The sequence below is a fragment of the Phyllobates terribilis genome, unplaced genomic scaffold, assembly GCF_046119375.1.
Source record: "Phyllobates terribilis strain yellow unplaced genomic scaffold, ASM4611937v1 Scaffold_85__1_contigs__length_6476398, whole genome shotgun sequence".
NCBI classification, from domain to species: domain Eukaryota; kingdom Metazoa; phylum Chordata; class Amphibia; order Anura; family Dendrobatidae; genus Phyllobates; species Phyllobates terribilis.
In genome coordinates this window covers 4,863,014-4,880,296 of record NW_027362845.1, presented here as the reverse complement: position 1 = coordinate 4,880,296, position 17,283 = coordinate 4,863,014, and the positions used below count along the sequence as shown (strand labels likewise).

At 47.1% G+C, this 17,283-nt stretch overlaps 1 protein-coding gene and 1 pseudogene across 1 annotated transcript in view; both read left to right on the top strand.

Annotated features, from left to right (window-relative positions):
* The window catches only part of LOC141197635 (uncharacterized), a 55,804-nt gene extending 39,555 nt beyond the window's left edge, over positions 1-16,249 (top strand). Inside the window, exons 8-9 of the mRNA XM_073662719.1 lie at positions 12,022-12,109; positions 14,066-16,249. Coding sequence (XP_073518820.1) covers positions 12,022-12,109; positions 14,066-15,609 — 1,632 coding nt within the window. The 3' untranslated portion in view covers positions 15,610-16,249. The remainder of the gene's footprint in view (positions 1-12,021; positions 12,110-14,065) is intronic.
* Positions 12,996-13,535, top strand: LOC141197622 (pentraxin fusion protein-like; annotated as a pseudogene).
* Positions 16,250-17,283: the final 1,034 nt, after the last annotated feature.

The following is a 17,283-nucleotide window of genomic DNA, read 5'->3' as shown; positions in this document are numbered from 1 at the left end:
TCTCTCCGGGCACCTCTAACTCAGGGAGGTCGGCCTCCTCAGTCACAGTCTCGTCCTCCTCACCAACAAGGACACACAGTGGAAACCGATCCACTTCCAATGTCGACCGAGGTATTTCTAGGGTCCTGGCTTTTGTCTCCGTGATGGAGTCTGGATCCCTTCCCCCACAAATCCCAGAACAAGGGAAAATCGTGCCCCAATATGACGGAATGTATCAGGTCCTTGACCAACCCGACCTCGTGGGATTGGGCGCCACAGTCTGTTTCGACTGTCACTCTGGCCACTGGGTAGTTCTTGGCATCCCCATGTATGGAGCGGATGCCCAAAGATCTGGCGGGGATCAGCTGGTGGGGAAGGGTGGCACTGATCGAGGTCACCAGGTTCATCACTCCTTTAACGGACACGGCACACACCTGCGGCCCCTCGCCGGGTTGACAGTCCACACTGCAGGCTGGGTAAGCATAGTATGAACATCGTCTCCCTAGACTGCAGTCCATTGGCTCAGCAGACATATGACACTGGGTGGCTACGTGTCCCGGATTGCGACATCGCCAACAGGTCACATCCTTCACAACAGACCTTGCAGCCCCTTCAGTGGAAGTGGAATGCCCCCAGTTGTGGCTCTTAACCCCTTCCGTGGTGAACCCACTCCCTTTTGGGCACTCCAGTAAGGGGAGCTGGCTATCTCGGGTATCCCCAGGGATTTTTCGACCACTTGGAATCTCTCTACCAGACCTATGAGGTCGTCTGCATTCCGAGGGTCGCCCTGGGCAACCCAGGTCTGCACCGGCCTGGGTAGGGAATGGATGAACCTGTCCATTACCACACGCTCAACCATCTGGGCAGGAGAGGAAGACTCTGGCTGCAGCCATTTCTGGACAAGATGTAACAAGTCAAACATTTGTGAGCGTGGAGGTCTGTCGCCAGCATACGCCCAGTGGTGGACCCTTTGTGCTCTGACAGACATAGTCACTCCTGAGCGTGCCAATATTTTGGTTTTTAATTTGGCATATTCCTTTGCGTCCTGTAATGTCAAATTGTAATAAGCCTTCTGCGGGTCCCCAGTCAAATATGGAGCCAGAAACTCCACCCACTGCTCCAGGGGCAATTTCTCCCGTTCCGCTACCCTCTCAAAAACAGTCAGGAACACCTCAATATCATGCCCCGGGGTCATCTTCTGTAACGCTTTCCTTACCGTCTTCCTGATGCATGCATCATCACTTGGACTTGACGGAAGCCGTCGCCTTGCCACGGATCGCCTCTAAAAGTAACTCGATCTGCTGTTATTGGTGATGCTGATCCTGTTGCTGCTGTTTCTGGAGCTGAACTTGTTGTATCAGCAGCTTAGTGGTCTCTTGTTGCTGCTGTAGCTGCTCACGGTGCTGCTGTTGCATTCTCTGCTGCATGCTCTGCAAGTGCTGCTACTGCATGGTCTGCTGGCTCTGCACCAGGTGCTTAATTAGCTCTTCCATGGTGCCGGACGTCTCCTGCTGGCTGGCAGCCTTCACCCAAGAAATCCACCGGTCTCTGTAGCAGGTACACGTGTTCCTGGAATCTTGCCCGCATTCTCCACCAGCTGTGGTAAGATAAGACGCCTCACTTGGTCGCTTCCGGAAGTAGACTCAGGAACCGTGTTTTCTCTGCAGCCTTTATTTAGTGGCATAAAGCTCCGCAGCTCCAGCAAAACTGGCAAAACAACGAAACAAAAGATAAACGAAAGCACAGTCCATAGCAGTGTGGGATTAGCCACACAGGTTGTAGTCCCAGCATTCAGCTCCTCTCTGAGCTGTGGTCTTCCAGTCTGGAGTCTTTGCCACTCCAAACTCACAACAGAATAAAAAAAACCAGGACTGAACATTTAAACATTGTTCAGCCACACTCTGAGGTAGAGGTATGGGGAATGACATCCCTCCCATCTCTATGTCATTCCGATAAAACCACGCTTTTTAAGAGTTAACCCCCCAGCATATAAAATGCTGGCAGAAAGTTTATTGGTTCTAGTTCACATAGGCTAGCAACCAGTGTGACACATACCTCCCTTCATATACCATACCAGTGACTCTGGCTCAATAGTTAGATCTTTGTCTCAACACTGCTCCAAGTCTCACGCTATGGGAGGAACTTGTCAATCACTGGGAAAGTCCTGGGCCAAATCTTCTTTTTTTTTTTGGGGGGGGGGGGTGTGTGAGGACACGAGGGTCTCTGTGGGTGGTCTCGTTCACAGCCCCGCTGTCTTTAGATAGACCGCCTCGGCCAGGGCTCATCCCATTGAATTCCCACACTCCTTCCCCATGGGCATAATATTACTGAAACAGCATAGGGTGAGGGTAAAACAGTGTGGCAATACTTTATTGAACCACCAAACAGACAATAATAAATAGGACAGTCCCAGCAAATACACAAGATGGTGCAAAAGACAGAGTCTCACCCTTCCGCTGGCGCGCCGGAATTAGAGCAGCTGTGACTTCAGGGCATCCAAGGCCTACTACCTCAACCAGTAGCACCCAGCTTTTGGCGGGCACCCACAGAGAGGAGGTAGTGGCAAGTTTAGGAAGCTAACCGAGTGCAGTGAGGTATGTGGCCAGGTGACCTGATTGTCAAAGAAAATCACAGAAAAAGAAAAAAACAGCCTTACTAACACCAGGTCAGATCACCAAAGCACAAGCCGGACGCGGCAGACCCCATGATAAAGGCGGGGGCCGCACAGGTGCAAAACACCGCCTCCATGAATTGTCAGATATGTGAGTGGCTGTGTAGCATCAACATTGCACACAAATGCTGCCTTTGGTGATCTGACCTGGTGTTGGTAAGGCTGTGACCTGATTGTCCCAACCTGGATTCTTCAAAACGTTTTTGAGGGTTAGGTGATGGTCAATTGAGCAGATCTGAATTCTTCCATCTAGGACTGTGGTCCCTTAAGCTGGCGTCCTGTAGATTCTCTGTCTGGGGAACAGAGGCAGATCCCCCCCCTTCAATAGGTCACAACTATTCTTCAGGCCATCATCCACAGGTCCGGGGGAAGGTGAGATGTGGTCAACTCTCATTGTTTGAGTATTTAATCAATCTGCATAGTTTGTCCTTCCCTGCTTGCAAGTAAACAAGTTGCCTGGACTGATACAATGGTAGCAACATATTAGCAAAAATCAATTGTTCAATGACCTGCGTTCCTGTCATCCAAGGATAGCAAGACAATATGCTGAAACAAACGTTAACTCAAGAGTCAACGTTAAGGCTCATATAACAATGGCCTATGTTTCTTGACCCACCAAAGAAACACGTCTGGCTTAATCAAGAACAAATGCTGTGTCGTCACATTGGGGAATATGAGAAAATCACTGATGTTTAAAAGTTGTACAAGAGCTCAGGAGCGAAAGTGCGATAGGGACTTATCCGGTATGAAATAAAATATTTTTAACAGGGTTATGCTAACCTGGTATGGCTGTGTTCACAAAACAGTTATCAAGACGTGGGTAATCAGCTGCTGCAGATCCACAGGTTGTCAGACCAAACCAAAGTAGATGGAGGAAAAACATGGATGGTCCACGCTGCTGGTAGATTGGTGAAAGGATCCAGGATACACAGAACTGTATTAATTGCCGTTTTATTATCGACACCTTTCGAAGTTGACACTTCTTAAGGATATAACCACATGTAGACACATATAACAGTCAGACAGCTTTATAAGAGGGGCATTCAAATAATGGCGCCAAAGAGGCCCATGATGTGTCAAAGTTCACCTTTTACCGTTATGACAACTCTGAAAAACCAAACGCTGATGAAAATCTGATCCAAAACACTGAGGAAAATAAGACTGGATTGTTAAGTATGAGAAAAATCACTGACGGTTTTCATCGGGTACAATGGAAGATGTGCTCTATTTCAGTGTACCTCAGGTAAAATGGAGAAGGCTCTCCAGGCGTACCTCAGGTAAAATGGAGGAGGCTCTCCCGGTGTACCTCAGGTAAAATGGAGGAGGCTCTCCAGGTGTACCTCAGGTAAAATGGAAGAGGCTCTCCCGGTGTACCTCAGGTAAAATGGAGGAGGCTGTCCAGGTGTACCTCAGGTAAAATGGAAGAGGCTCTCCCGGTGTCCCTCAGGTAAAATGTTGGAGGCTCTCCAGGCGTACCTCAGGTAAAATGTTGGAGGCTCTCCAGGCGTACCTCAGGTAAAATGTTGGAGGCTCTCCCGGTGTACCTCAGGTGAAATGGAAGAGGCTCTCCCGGTGTACCTCAGGTGAAATGGAAGAGGCTCTCCCGGTGTACCTCAGGTGAAATGGAAGAGGCTCTCCCGGTGTACCTCAGGTAAAATGGAAGAGGCTCTCCCGGTGTACCTCAGGTAAAATGGAAGAGGCTCTCCCGGTGTACCTCAGGTAAAATGGAAGAGGCTCTCCCGGTGTACCTCAGGTAAAATGGAAGAGGCTCTCCTGGTGTACCTCAGGTAAAATGGAAGAGGCTCTCCCGGTGTACCTCAGGTAAAATGGAAGAGGCCCTCCCGGTGTACCTCAGGTAAAATGGAGGAGGCTCTCCAGGTGTACCTCAGATAAAATGGAGTAGGCGCTCCCTGTGTACCTCAGATAAAATGGAGGAGGCTCTCTTAGTGTACCTTAGATATAATGGAGGAGGCTCTCCTGGTGTAAAACCAGCTCACCATAAAAGCCAGTAAAGTAAATAATATAATTAAGTGGAGGAGGCTCTCTTTCTTTCTTTGAGCACCTCAAAGAAAATCTCTCTGTTTCCAATTGAAAGAAAGAAGGAGGCGACGTAACTTGGCTCCGCACGCCTCGTACACGCGCGGCTCCGCTCCGCTCCGTCCGCCTCGAACACGCGCGGCTCCGCTCCGTCCGCCTCGAACACGCGCGGCTCCGTCTGCCTCGAACACGCGCGGCTCCGTCCGCCTCGTACGTACACGTGCGGCTCCGCTCCGTCCGCCTCGTACACGCGCTGCTCCGCTCCGTCCGCCTCGTACGTACATGCGCTGCTCCACTCCGTCCGCCTCGTACACGCGTGGATCCGCTCCCTCCGCCTCGTACACGCGCGGCTCGGCTCCGTACGCCTCGTACACGCGCGGCTCGGCTCCGTACGCCTCGTACACGCGCGGCTCGGCTCCGTACGCCTCGTACACGCGCGGCTCGGCTCCGTACGCCTCGTACACGCGCGGCTCGGCTCCGTACGCCTCGTACACGCGCGGCTCGGCTCCGTACGCCTCGTACACGCGCGGCTCGGCTCCGTGCGCCTCGTACACGCGCGGCTCGGCTCCGTGCGCCTCGTACACACGCGGCTCTGCTCCGTACACCTCGTACATGCGGCTCTGCTACATCCACACTGTAAACCCCTCCTGACCCCACACATAAACTTCAGCTCATCCAGCACCATGACAACCAGCACAGCAGAGTACTGCATCCACTGAGGCCCCTGATCATGTGACCCCTGACTCCTCCCCTCCTGTGACCTCATCACAGCCATATATGTGGTGGCGGCTCTGCAGGTGAAGGTATGTGGTGGCGGCTCTGCAGGTGGAGGTATGTGGAGGCGGCTCTGCAGGTGGAGGTATGTGGTGGCGGCTCTGCAGGTGGAGGTATGTGGAGGCGGCTCTGCAGGTGGAGGTATGTGGTGGCGGCTCTGCAGGTGGAGGTATGTGGTGGCGGCTCTGCAGTCAGGGCTGCCACCAGGAATTTCGGGGCCCTATACTGTCAAAATTTTCAGGCTCCCTTGAGACTCTGCCCAGGCTCCACCTCCATCCCTCGAACCTTCTACAGTCCCACCGCCTACTCTTGGAAAAACTCTTCTGCACCCCGTCCTCAACAATCACACATCAACAGTTCCCAGTGATCACCAGATCACATAACGTGGGGAAAAAAGTATTTAGTCAGCCACCAATTGTGCAAGTTCTCCCACTTACAAAGATGAGGTCGACCTGTAATTGAAACCATAGGTCGACCTCGACTATGAGAGACAAAATGAGAAAACAAATCCTGAAAATCACATTGTCTGATTTGTAAAGAAATTTTTTTGCAAATTTTGGTGGAAAATAAGTATTTGGTCAATTACAAAAGTTCATCTCAATACTTTATTTATCCTTTGTTGGCAATGACAGAGGTGAAACGTTTTCTGTAAGTCTTGACAAGGTTGGCACACACTGTTGCTGGTATGTTGGGCCATTCCTCCATGCAGATCTCCTCTAGAGCAGTGATGTTTTGGGGTCTGTCGCTGGGCAACACGGACTCTCAACTCCCTCCAAAGGTTTTCTACAGGGTTTAGATCTGGAGACTGGCTAGGCCACTCCAGGACCTTGAAATTCTTCTTACGAAGCCACTCCTTTGTTGCCCTGGCGGTGGGATCATTGTCATGCTGAAAGACCCAGCCACGTTTCATCTTCATTGCCCTTGCTGATGGAAGGAGGTTTGCACTCAAAATCTCACGATACATGGCCCCATCCATTCTTTCATGTACACGGCTCAGTCGTCCTGGTCCCTTGGCAGAGAAACAGCCCCAAAGCATGATGTTGCCACCCCCATGCTTCACAGTAGGTATGGTGTTCTTTGGATGCAACTCAGCATTCTTTCTCCTCCAAGCACGACGAGTTGTGTTTATAACCAAACAGTTCAACTTTGGTTTCATCTGACCATATGACATTCTCCCAATACTCTTCTGGATCATCCAAATGCTCTCTAGCAAACTTCAGACGGGCCAGAACATGTAACGACTTAAGCAGGGGGAACCGTCTGGCACTGCAGGATCTGAGTTGCTGGCGGCGTAGTGTGTTACTGATGGTAGCCTGTGTAACGTTGGTCGTAGCTCTCTGCAGGTTATTCACTAGGCCTCCCCCTGTGTGGTTCTGGGATTTTTGCTCACCGTTCTTGAGATCATTTTGATCCCACGAGGTGAGATCTTATGTGGAGCCCCAGATCGTGGGAGATTATCAGTGGTTCTTGTATGTCTTCCATTTTCTAATTATTGCTCCCACAGTTGATTTCTTTACACCAAGCTGCTTTGGTCTTCACCATAGTGGAGTTTGGAGTGTGACTGTTTGAGGTTGCGGACTGGTGTCTTTTATACTGATAACAAGTTCAAACAGGTGCCAGTACTACAGGTAATGAGTGGAGAACAGAGGAGCCTCTTAAAGAAGAAGTTACAGGTCTGTGAGAGACAGAAATCTTGCTTGTTTGTAATTGACCAAATACTTATTTTCCACCAAAATTTGAAAAAAAAATTCTTTCCAAATCAGAGAATGTGAATTTTAGGATTTGTTTTCTCAATTTGTCTCTCATAGTTGAGATCTAACTGTGATGTGAATTACAGGCCTCTCTCATATTTTTAAGTGGGAGAACTTGCACAATTGGTGGCTGACTAAATAGTCTTTTTTCCCCACTGTACATAGCCAGCAGCTTTTGTTTTGGCCAAAAGATTTTTAAAACCACCACCACGATAAGTTAGACTCTTCTGGCCGGGCCCTACTCTATTCTAACCTATTAAAATTTTCTTAAAGTACCCAATACTCTTTTTAGGTATATTTTTATTTATTTTTCTTTAAGGGAATGTGTCATACACATTTTTTAAAATGACCAATAATACCACATACAAGGATCAAATACCACCACACCATGACCGGACCACATATTACCACCACATAGTGACCGAATAATACCACATACAAGGAATACCGCTGCACCATGACCAGACCACATATTACCACCACATAGTGACCGAATAATACCACACAGAAGGGACAAAAAATGCCACACCATGACCAGACCACATATTACCACCACATTGTCACCGAATACTACAATACTGATCATTAATAAAAAACCATAATACTAATATTACCATAAGTGCCATTATACACCGGAGCTCTGTACATGGTATACAGTGTATAATGTAAGTGTACAGGTAATATAGTGATCATCAGTGACATTATACGCTGGAGCTCTGTATATAATGTCAGTGTACAGGTAATACAGTGATCACCAGTGACATTATACACAGGAGCCCTGTACATAGTATATAGTGTCATTGTACATGTAATACACTGACTCACCAGTGACGTCTCTAGTTGAAGTCCTTCATCTTCACTTTTCTCCTTCATCCAGCACAGACCACCATCACTTCTTCCAGCCAGGACTTGTCTTTGAATAAAATAACACAGTTATCTAGAGCATATTCCACAACTTCTACATTACACAGCTGAATACAGATGTGCACCCACCATTAATATATAATTAGTCATTATGCAACCCACCATTCCAAATATAATTGTAATCCATCCCTGCGCCCCAAATAACTGTAAATAGCCACTTTCCCCACCTAATAAATATGTAAATTAATTAGAGCCTGTACTCTTTCCCAGAATTTATTACCAGTCACACTCCTGCATCCGCAACGCCCCCCACTCTGTACCTCCTGCTCCCCCGATTCATTATATTTACATGCACCCTCTGCCCCAATTCATTATTTCCTGCTCTCCCCACCCCCACCGTCTATTCATCATTTACTCTCCCTCATCCCCCATTCACCATTTGCTTTCCCCACCCCACTCCCAATTCATCATGTGCTTTCCCCACTCCCATTTTTCAATCCACCATTTGCTCTCCCCACCCCTAATTGACCGTTCGCTCTTCCCACCCACCACTCCCAATCCACCATGCGCTCATCCTCCCCCCACTCTCAATCCTCCATGTGCAGCTCACCCCTCCACTCCCAATTCCCCATGTGCAGCTCACCCCCCCCCACTGCCAATTCCCCATGTGCAGTTCATCCTCCTCACCACTCCCAACATTCCCCCCACTCCCAACTCATCATTATGTGCAGCTCATCCACCCCCCACTGGCAATTCCCCATCACGAGCAGCTCATCCTCCCCCACTGCCAATTCCCCATCACGTGCAGCTCATCCTCCCCCCACTGCTAATTCCCCATGTGCAGCTAATCCTCCCCCACTGCCAATTCCCTATATGCAGCTCATCCTCCTCCCACTCCAAATTCCCCATCATGTGCAGCTCATTCTCTCCCCACTCCCAATTCCCCATCACGTGCTGCTCATCCTACCCCCACTGCTAATTCCTCATGTGCAGCTCATCCTCCCCCACTGCCAATTCCCCATGTGCAGCTCATCCTCCCCCACTGATAATTCCCCATGTGCAGCTCATCCTCCCCCACTGCCAATTCCCCATGTGCAGCTCATCCTCCCCCACTGCTAATTCCCCATGTGCAGCTCATCCACCCCACTGCCAATTCCCCATATGCAGCTCATCCTCCTCCCACTCCAAATTCCCCATCATGTGCAGCTCATCCTCTCCCCACTCCCAATTCCCCATCACGTGCAGCTCATCCTCCCCCCACTGATAATTCCCCATGTGCAGCTCATCCTCCCCCACTGCCAATTCCCCATGTGCAGCTCATCCTCCTCCCACTCCAAATTCCACATCATGTGCAGCTCATCCTCTCCCCACTCCCAATTCCCCATCACGTGCAGCTCATCATCCCCCACTGATAATTCCCCATGTGCAGCTCATCCTCCCCCACTGCCAATTCCCCATGTGCAGCTCATCCTCCTCCCACTCCAATTTCCACATCATGTGCAGCTCATCCTCTCCCCCCTCCCAATTTCCCATCACGTGCAGCTCATCCTCCCCCACTGCTAATTCCCCATGTGCAGCTCATCCTCCCCCACTGCTAATTCCCCATGTGCAGCTCATCCTTCCCCACTGCCAATTCCCCATGTGCAGTTCATCCTCCTCCCACTCCAAATTCCCCATGATGTGCAGCTCATCCTCCCCCCACTACTAATTCCCCATGTGCAGCTCATCTTCCCCCACTGTCAATTCCCCATGTGCAGCTCATCCTCCTCCCACTCCCAATTCCCCATCATGTGCAGCTCATTCTCCCTCCACTCCCAATTCCCCATCATGTGCAGCTCATCCTCCCCCCCCCACTCCATTTAATTTTTTAAAAAAAAATAAAATTGTCATACTTACCCCACATACGATCCCTGCAGCATCCTGGCGCTCCTGTTGCGATGAGGAGATGCACGCCGCCACCGGGTCCTCCTGACTCCTGAAGTATGAAGGAGCTGCTACAGCGGCGCAGCTTCAGTAAGGAACTCGGTGCCAATATGTGCGCCGTCTAAGGCGGTGTGCGCCCCAGTGCTTGGCACTTTATTACAGCATGGAGTGCCGTGCATGGAGCGCCGTGAGCATACGCACAAGAGGGGGGCCCTGACTAGACCCGGCCCCTCTCTGTACTGCTGCTCACGGGGCCCCAAACAGCAGTAAGGGCAGTGATGCCCTGATGGCGGCCCTGTCTGCAGGTGGAGGTATGTGGAGATTCCCCATTATTCTCTCTCAGAATTTGCCGTTATTCACACTATGCGTCTATTTTGTGTCTGTTTTTTTTGCATGGTGAAATAAATCATCCCTCTGATTGACCGCTGGCTGCTCGCAGGGAGGCAGCAGGGAGGCAGCTGACAATCAGTGTGATGTCGTCAGTCACGTCCCATCAAGAAAGCAGAGCCAAAGAGAAGCCGCTGCTCCGTCTACGTGACTCATTAGAAGCAGCAGAGTCACTGGCAGGAGCTGTCCGTGACCGCTCTGTTCCCGCAGACATTGAGGCAGGGCAGGCAGGCAATTAGGAACTATCTGCCTTTTGCTTCTTCTGCCCATAGTTATAAAAATAATATAGTCCTGGATAAACTCTTTAACACACAGATATCATCCGTGGACAGGCTGTTCTTTTTCGTGGACCTATTCACTTGAATAAGCAAGTTTAGGGCAGGACAAGAAAATATCCCTAAATAATCTACTATGTCCGTGTTCACACCACGAGTGCAGCATTCAGGCCAAACCTCCTCCGGTCCTCAAAGCAAAGCTCATTAACGGCCGCCATAAAAATCCACTTCTTCTTCCGGCATCATCCAGGATCAGATCCACAGATTACTGCTTTATACCGGAATCAGTGATTGTATTATTACATAGAATTATTGATGACGTTACATCTTCTCATTCAGGTCTCTACAATATCGGATCCTCTCAGTGAAGATCTTCTAGATAAGAGAAGTTTCCTGTCAAAGGTTGATATGGACAGAGACAAGATGGCGGAGAGGATATTCCACCTCACCCTAGAGATCCTCTTCCGGCTTACTGGAGAGGTGAGAGATTCTGATGACGTCACATTACATCATTCTTATCTATGGGAATAACAGATGGACAGAACTGGAGAGGTGAGGACTCTGGAAATGTCTGGAGGGAGATTTATTACTGTGTCTCTCCATAACCAGGATTACACAGTAGTGAAGAAGACCTCTAGTGGGCGCTGTCAGGACCCTGTGTCTGAGGGATGGGGAAGACCCCTGAGCCCAATCACGGGGCCTCCACCTCACCCCCTGATACATGAGGACATCAATGACCAGAAGATCCTAGAACTCACCTACAAGATGATTGAGCTGCTGACTGGAGAGGTGACACTGCTGGGAATGCTGGGACATTATACAGTAACGCTATGGAGGGATCGGGGGGATGACGGTATCATTGTATGTGTCAGGATGTCGCCGTCTATTTCTCCATGGAGGAGTGGGAGTATTTAGAAGGACACAAAGATCTGTACAAGGACGTCATGATGGAGGTTCCCCAGCCCCTCACATCACCAGGTAATAGACAGGACTAAATACACACGACCTATAATTATCTGTATGTAAAGAATGAATTCAGTCCCTGTATGTGTTTCCTCCAGATCTATCCAGTAAGAGGACAACACCAGAGAGATGTCCCCGTCCTCTTCTTCCACAGAACTGTAAACAAGAAGACCCCAATGTTCCTCAGGATCATCAGGTAGATGGAGAGAAGGTGTCATGAGATCTCCCCTATGATGTGTAGACGGCTGTGAGGGTCTTGTGCTCAGTCTTGTTTTATCCACCAGTATTATATGTTTTATACTTGTGTAATGAGAGCGGTGGAGATGGCAGGATTAGAGCTGATCATAGATGGGACTTCTCCATCTGTCTGTGACTTTTACAATATTTGTTTCAGGGTGAAGATCTGACCCATATTAATACTACAGAGACATATGTGAGGGGTGATGAGCGGTGTAAAGAGGAGATTCCTACATATGACCACCCAGGTGAGTAGTGACCACTAGATACAGAGAAGTCACAGATCCTGTGGTCATTATATTATGAGTTTGATCACACAAGTAATTGACGTGCATTTTACTTGCAGATAGATTTGATGCATAACAAAAAGCTTTTCTTTTTTACACCTTTTTTGATTAACGCGTTTTGGTAGCAAAGTTGCATTGGTTAAATGGAATTTTATTTGCTGCAGAAAGGCGCCATGTCTCCAATTGTAATGTAGTTGTGAGTTGCCAGATTACGGCTGAATGTCAATTAGAGAGCCGGGCCACACACAGAAGTCAGGCAGGTGGACATCTAAGCTGGAGAAGCCAAGGTCAATATCTAGCAGCAGTACACGTCCCAGAAGGACAGTCAAGTGAGAAGCCAAACCATTCTGCGGTCAACAAGAAGTATGTAGGCAGATCAGAAAAGGGTTTAGAAGTAGGGTCAGGTAATAATGTAGTCAAAGCCCAGTTTTGATTCTCCATTGAACATTTCTCTAGAAAAGATCAGTGACAATACACACAAAGGAAATAAACGTGTCTATAACAAAACAGGTGTAATTGCAATAATGTTCTAGGAGAAATACTTCATTTTCTGGAACAATTTTAAGGGCGTCAACTATTTCAACCATGACTGTGTACAGAGAAATGTGAGACAATATAGAGATTAAAAATACAATTTATTAGATCGCAGTTGAAAACACATAAAAATACAAAAAGCCATTTAAGAGGGATAAACGTAATCACAAAAAACAATGGAATGAGGCATCTGGATGAGTCCTGGATAAGTCCTAAGCATACAGCCTTGAAGGGGTATTCCCATCTCCAAAATCCTATCCCAAAATATAGTAGGTAGGATAATAATAATAATAGAAAATGACTCCAATTAGAAATGTACTCCGAATGTCCTGGGATCACCACGCTGACGTACCGACCCCCATCTTCTCTGATTCTACTGGGATCTGTGGTTCTGGCTCTGGGATGCGCTCCTGCACCTGGAGCCACAAACATAGCAAGGACCAGAGTGGCCTCCCTGGTGTCGGACTATCCGTATGCCACCAGGAGCATATTGGCTAAGAACGCCAACGATGGGAACAAAGACACCGACTTCAGTAGTGGCTTCTGCACCCACACCAACCTGGAGAAGGATCCCTGGTGGAAGCTGGACCTGGGCAAGAGCTACAAGATATCCAGCGTCGCCATAACTAACAGGATGGACTGTGGTCTGGAGAGACTGATAGGGGCCGAGGTCCGAATCGGGAACTCCCCCGACAATAACATTCCAGTGTGCGGCACAGTCACGAATGTGGTCTCTGCCACCATGTCCTTCTGCTGTAAGGGGATGGAGGGTCGCTACGTCAGCGTGGTGATCCCATGACACTCGGAGTACCTGTCGATGTGTGAGGTCGAGGTTTATTCAGACTCCAATTAGAAATGTGGTATAGTTCTCCTGATTCTTTGTCACTTACCCCATGTGCAGAACATTGCAGTAGCTTAGGTATCCATAGTTATGACCACTAGCAACTAACTTGCAATGCCCTGAACATGGGGTAAGCGACATAGCGAATCAGAAGAACTATACTACATTTCTAATTGGAGATATTTGCTAATCTTATTTTTATTACACCTACTACATATTGGTATAGTTTCTCAGAGATTGGAATACCCCATCTTCATTGTTTTTATGGCGTGTATTTTTCTCTGTTGCTTTAGACTGTAATGTAATAAAGTTTATTTTTAATCCTCCCTTTATTGCCTCAAAAGTTTCTGCGTATATGTATTATGTTCGTCAATGGTACGTTAGGGGTTCAGTACCATGGGATTTGTGCACAGGTGGCTCACCACTGTCTTAGGTCATAGTTTCATTATACTTTGATTTGTATAGAATTATGTATAGAGAAATGTTATAAAATATAAGGCATTGATATTAAAAAATAATAAAATCAGATTTATTCTTGGCAGATGACTGTGGTGTCAAACCAGATACCTATGAAAAGCGTGCCATTATTCCAGCTATACCTCCAGCCCTTCAGAGCAGAAATCAATCATCTGAGCCTTTTCAATCCGTCATCTACTTGGATTCATCACAGACTGTTAAGCAAAATGAAAGCCAGAGAAGGGATGTCGAACATCAAATAATTCCCACAGGGAAGAAACCATTTTCCTGTTCAGAATGTGGGAAATGTTTTAAAACTAAATATAAATTGCTTACACATCAGAGAAGTCACACAGGAGAAAAGCCGTTTTCATGTTCAGAATGTGGGAAATGTTTCAGCGATAAGTCATATTTGCTTAAACATTACAGAAGTCATACAGGAGAGAAGCCATATTCATGTTCAGAATGTGGGAAATGTTTTATCCAGAAACGAGATCTTCATAAACATCAAACATTTCACACAGGAGAGAAGCCATATTCATGTTCAGAATGTGGGAAATGTTTTATCCAGAAACGAGATCTTCATAAACATCAAAGAATTCACACTGGAGAAAAGCCATATTTATGTCAAGAATGTGGGAAATGTTTTGAACATAAATCTAAATTGCTTATGCATCAAAGAAGTCACACAGGAGAAAAGCCATTTTCATGTTCAGAATGTGCGAAATATTTCAGCAATAAGTCAGATTTGCTTAAACATTACAGAAGTCATACAGGAGAGAAGCCATATTCATGTTCAGAATGTGGGAAATGTTTTCTCCAGAAATCAGATCTTCATAAACATCAAAGAATTCACACAGGAGAGAAGCCATATTCATGTTCAGAATGTGGGAAATGTTTTATCCGGAAACCAGATCTTCAAAGACATCAAAGAATTCACACTGGAGAAAAGCCATATTTATGTCCAGAATGTGGTAAATGTTTTATCCAGAAACCAGATCTTCAAAAACATCAAAGAATTCACACTGGAGAAAAGCCATATTCATGTCAAGAATGTGGGGAATGTTTTGAACATAAATCTAAATTGCTTATGCATCAAAGAAGTCACACAGGAGAAAAGCCATTTTCATGTTCAGAATGTGCGAAATATTTCAGCAATAAGTCAGATTTGCTTAAACATTACAGAAGTCATACAGGAGAGAAGCCATATTCATGTTCAGAATGTGGGAAATGTTTTATCCAGAAATCAGATCTTCATAAACATCAAACATTTCACACAGGAGAGAAGCCATATTCATGTTCAGAATGTGGGAAATGTTTTATCCGGAAACCAGATCTTCAAAGACATCAAAGAATTCACACTGGAGAAAAGCCATATTTATGTCCAGAATGTGGGAAATGTTTTACCCAGAAACCAGATCTTCATAAACATTACAGAAATCATACAGGAAAGAAGCCATATTCATGTTCAGAATGTGGGAAATGTTTTATCCGGAAACCAGATCTTCAAAAACATCAAAGAATTAACACTGGAGAAAAATCATATTCATGTCCAGAATGTGGGAAATGTTTCACCCAGGGTTCATGTTTAATACAGCATATACAGTTACACAAAATAAAAATGGATTAATAGAAGGACTTAGTAGGCCGATCACAGAGACGATTCAGTTTAGCTGGAGGGAAGCACTCAAACGAACCGTTATGGAACAGGACCCCCGCTTACACAAATATGTATAACCCGGCATGAGTATAGATCAATATTCGGCCTGATCTTTTATGCCGACGGGGGCGCTGCCCACACACTCCCCTGTGATGACCTCACGTGGGCTGGTCTCCGCCCTTCTTGGTTTTATTCAATCTCTAATTTTCTGCGATAACTCCTCACTGGTTGATCGCAGAAGTTAGCAAGTGATGCCATCTTTTTTATTGCAAATTTACCTGTGACGGATCAACCCCGTACTCCAAGATTTTGCCACATGGGGGTTGTCGTAGCGCCTATGCAGCTAATGGGACATAATGTTACAAAGTGGGGTGAATATTGTGGATCACATATTGTTGGACATTTTGTGATGTGACCAAAGCACTCCTGGCCCCCACCTTCCTGTGCTCACTTAGCAGGGGCAAACAGACAATGTGCTGATTAATGGGTTGTTGCCTAACTGCTGTCTGGGAGCCTACTGTGGGTATTATCTGGTGAGAACAATGGGTGCTAAAAATAGCCTGTGTGATTCTCTATAAAACCTGCTTGTAAGAATAAAAGTTTTAGTCCATCTTGGAGACACAGTGCGATAGTCATATTTTATATATCCCAGTGTAAGAAAAGCCTTTCCATGTCAGGGGCCGGCAGAAGAAGATTGGACATCTGCGGATGGGTGTAACTAGCTCCCGTCACATTACCTTTACTTAGAGACCACACATTACATGACTGCTGTCCGTTATTTTCATTTTCAGAAAGGCTCTAACTTGCTTCTTTAAGAGTGGTCTTGGCCAGTTTTGGATTGCATCTACTTTACTGATCTGGGGTTTGATCTCGCTTCTACCTACTACATATCCTAGTTATTCGGCCTCTTTATTTCCCATGGCAAAATGTTTTCAGATTTATAGAAAACCCTGCCTTCCTGAGAGGATCAAACACCGACTGGACCTTTTGCAGGTGACATCTCCAATCTGGGCTGAAGATTGCGATATATAAAGTATGATGCAGTGTAATTCTTACGGATTGCGAGGATCCAGTCCATGGCACTCTGGAAGGTGGCCAGGGCTCCCTTTTGACAAAACAGCATCCGGACATATTGGAAACATCCGTTGGGCATAGAGAAGGCAGTCTTCTCCTTGGCTTCTTGTGACATGGGGATTTGCCAATATTTCTTAGTTAAATCCAAGGTGGTTATGTGGCGCCCCTGAGAGTTAAGTCGCCACAGGGGTACTGCACTTCATGGAACGAGGTGTGGTATCTCCTCTCCGAGGTAAGGATGGAGCACCACACAGGGCCCCACCACACATCCAACACTACACACTCCCATTCCGAAGGGGGTTTAGAGCACAATGTGCTACCCCCGTCCTGAATGGAGGAGTAAGGGGGGGACCAAAAGTAGGGGGAACCTTGTAGTGAGTAGGGTGGAGGAAGCACTTTACGGTTACACTAATACATCCATATAAATATGGATGCCATCTTTAATACCGGGTCTTTTGTCGCAGTTCCCTGGAGGTGACATTTAGTACAAGCTGCAGCTGCCTCAGGAGGCTGTGATTCCCGGTCTCAGGCCTTGAGATTGGGGGCTGGGGCAGAGTTGAGTTACAGCTG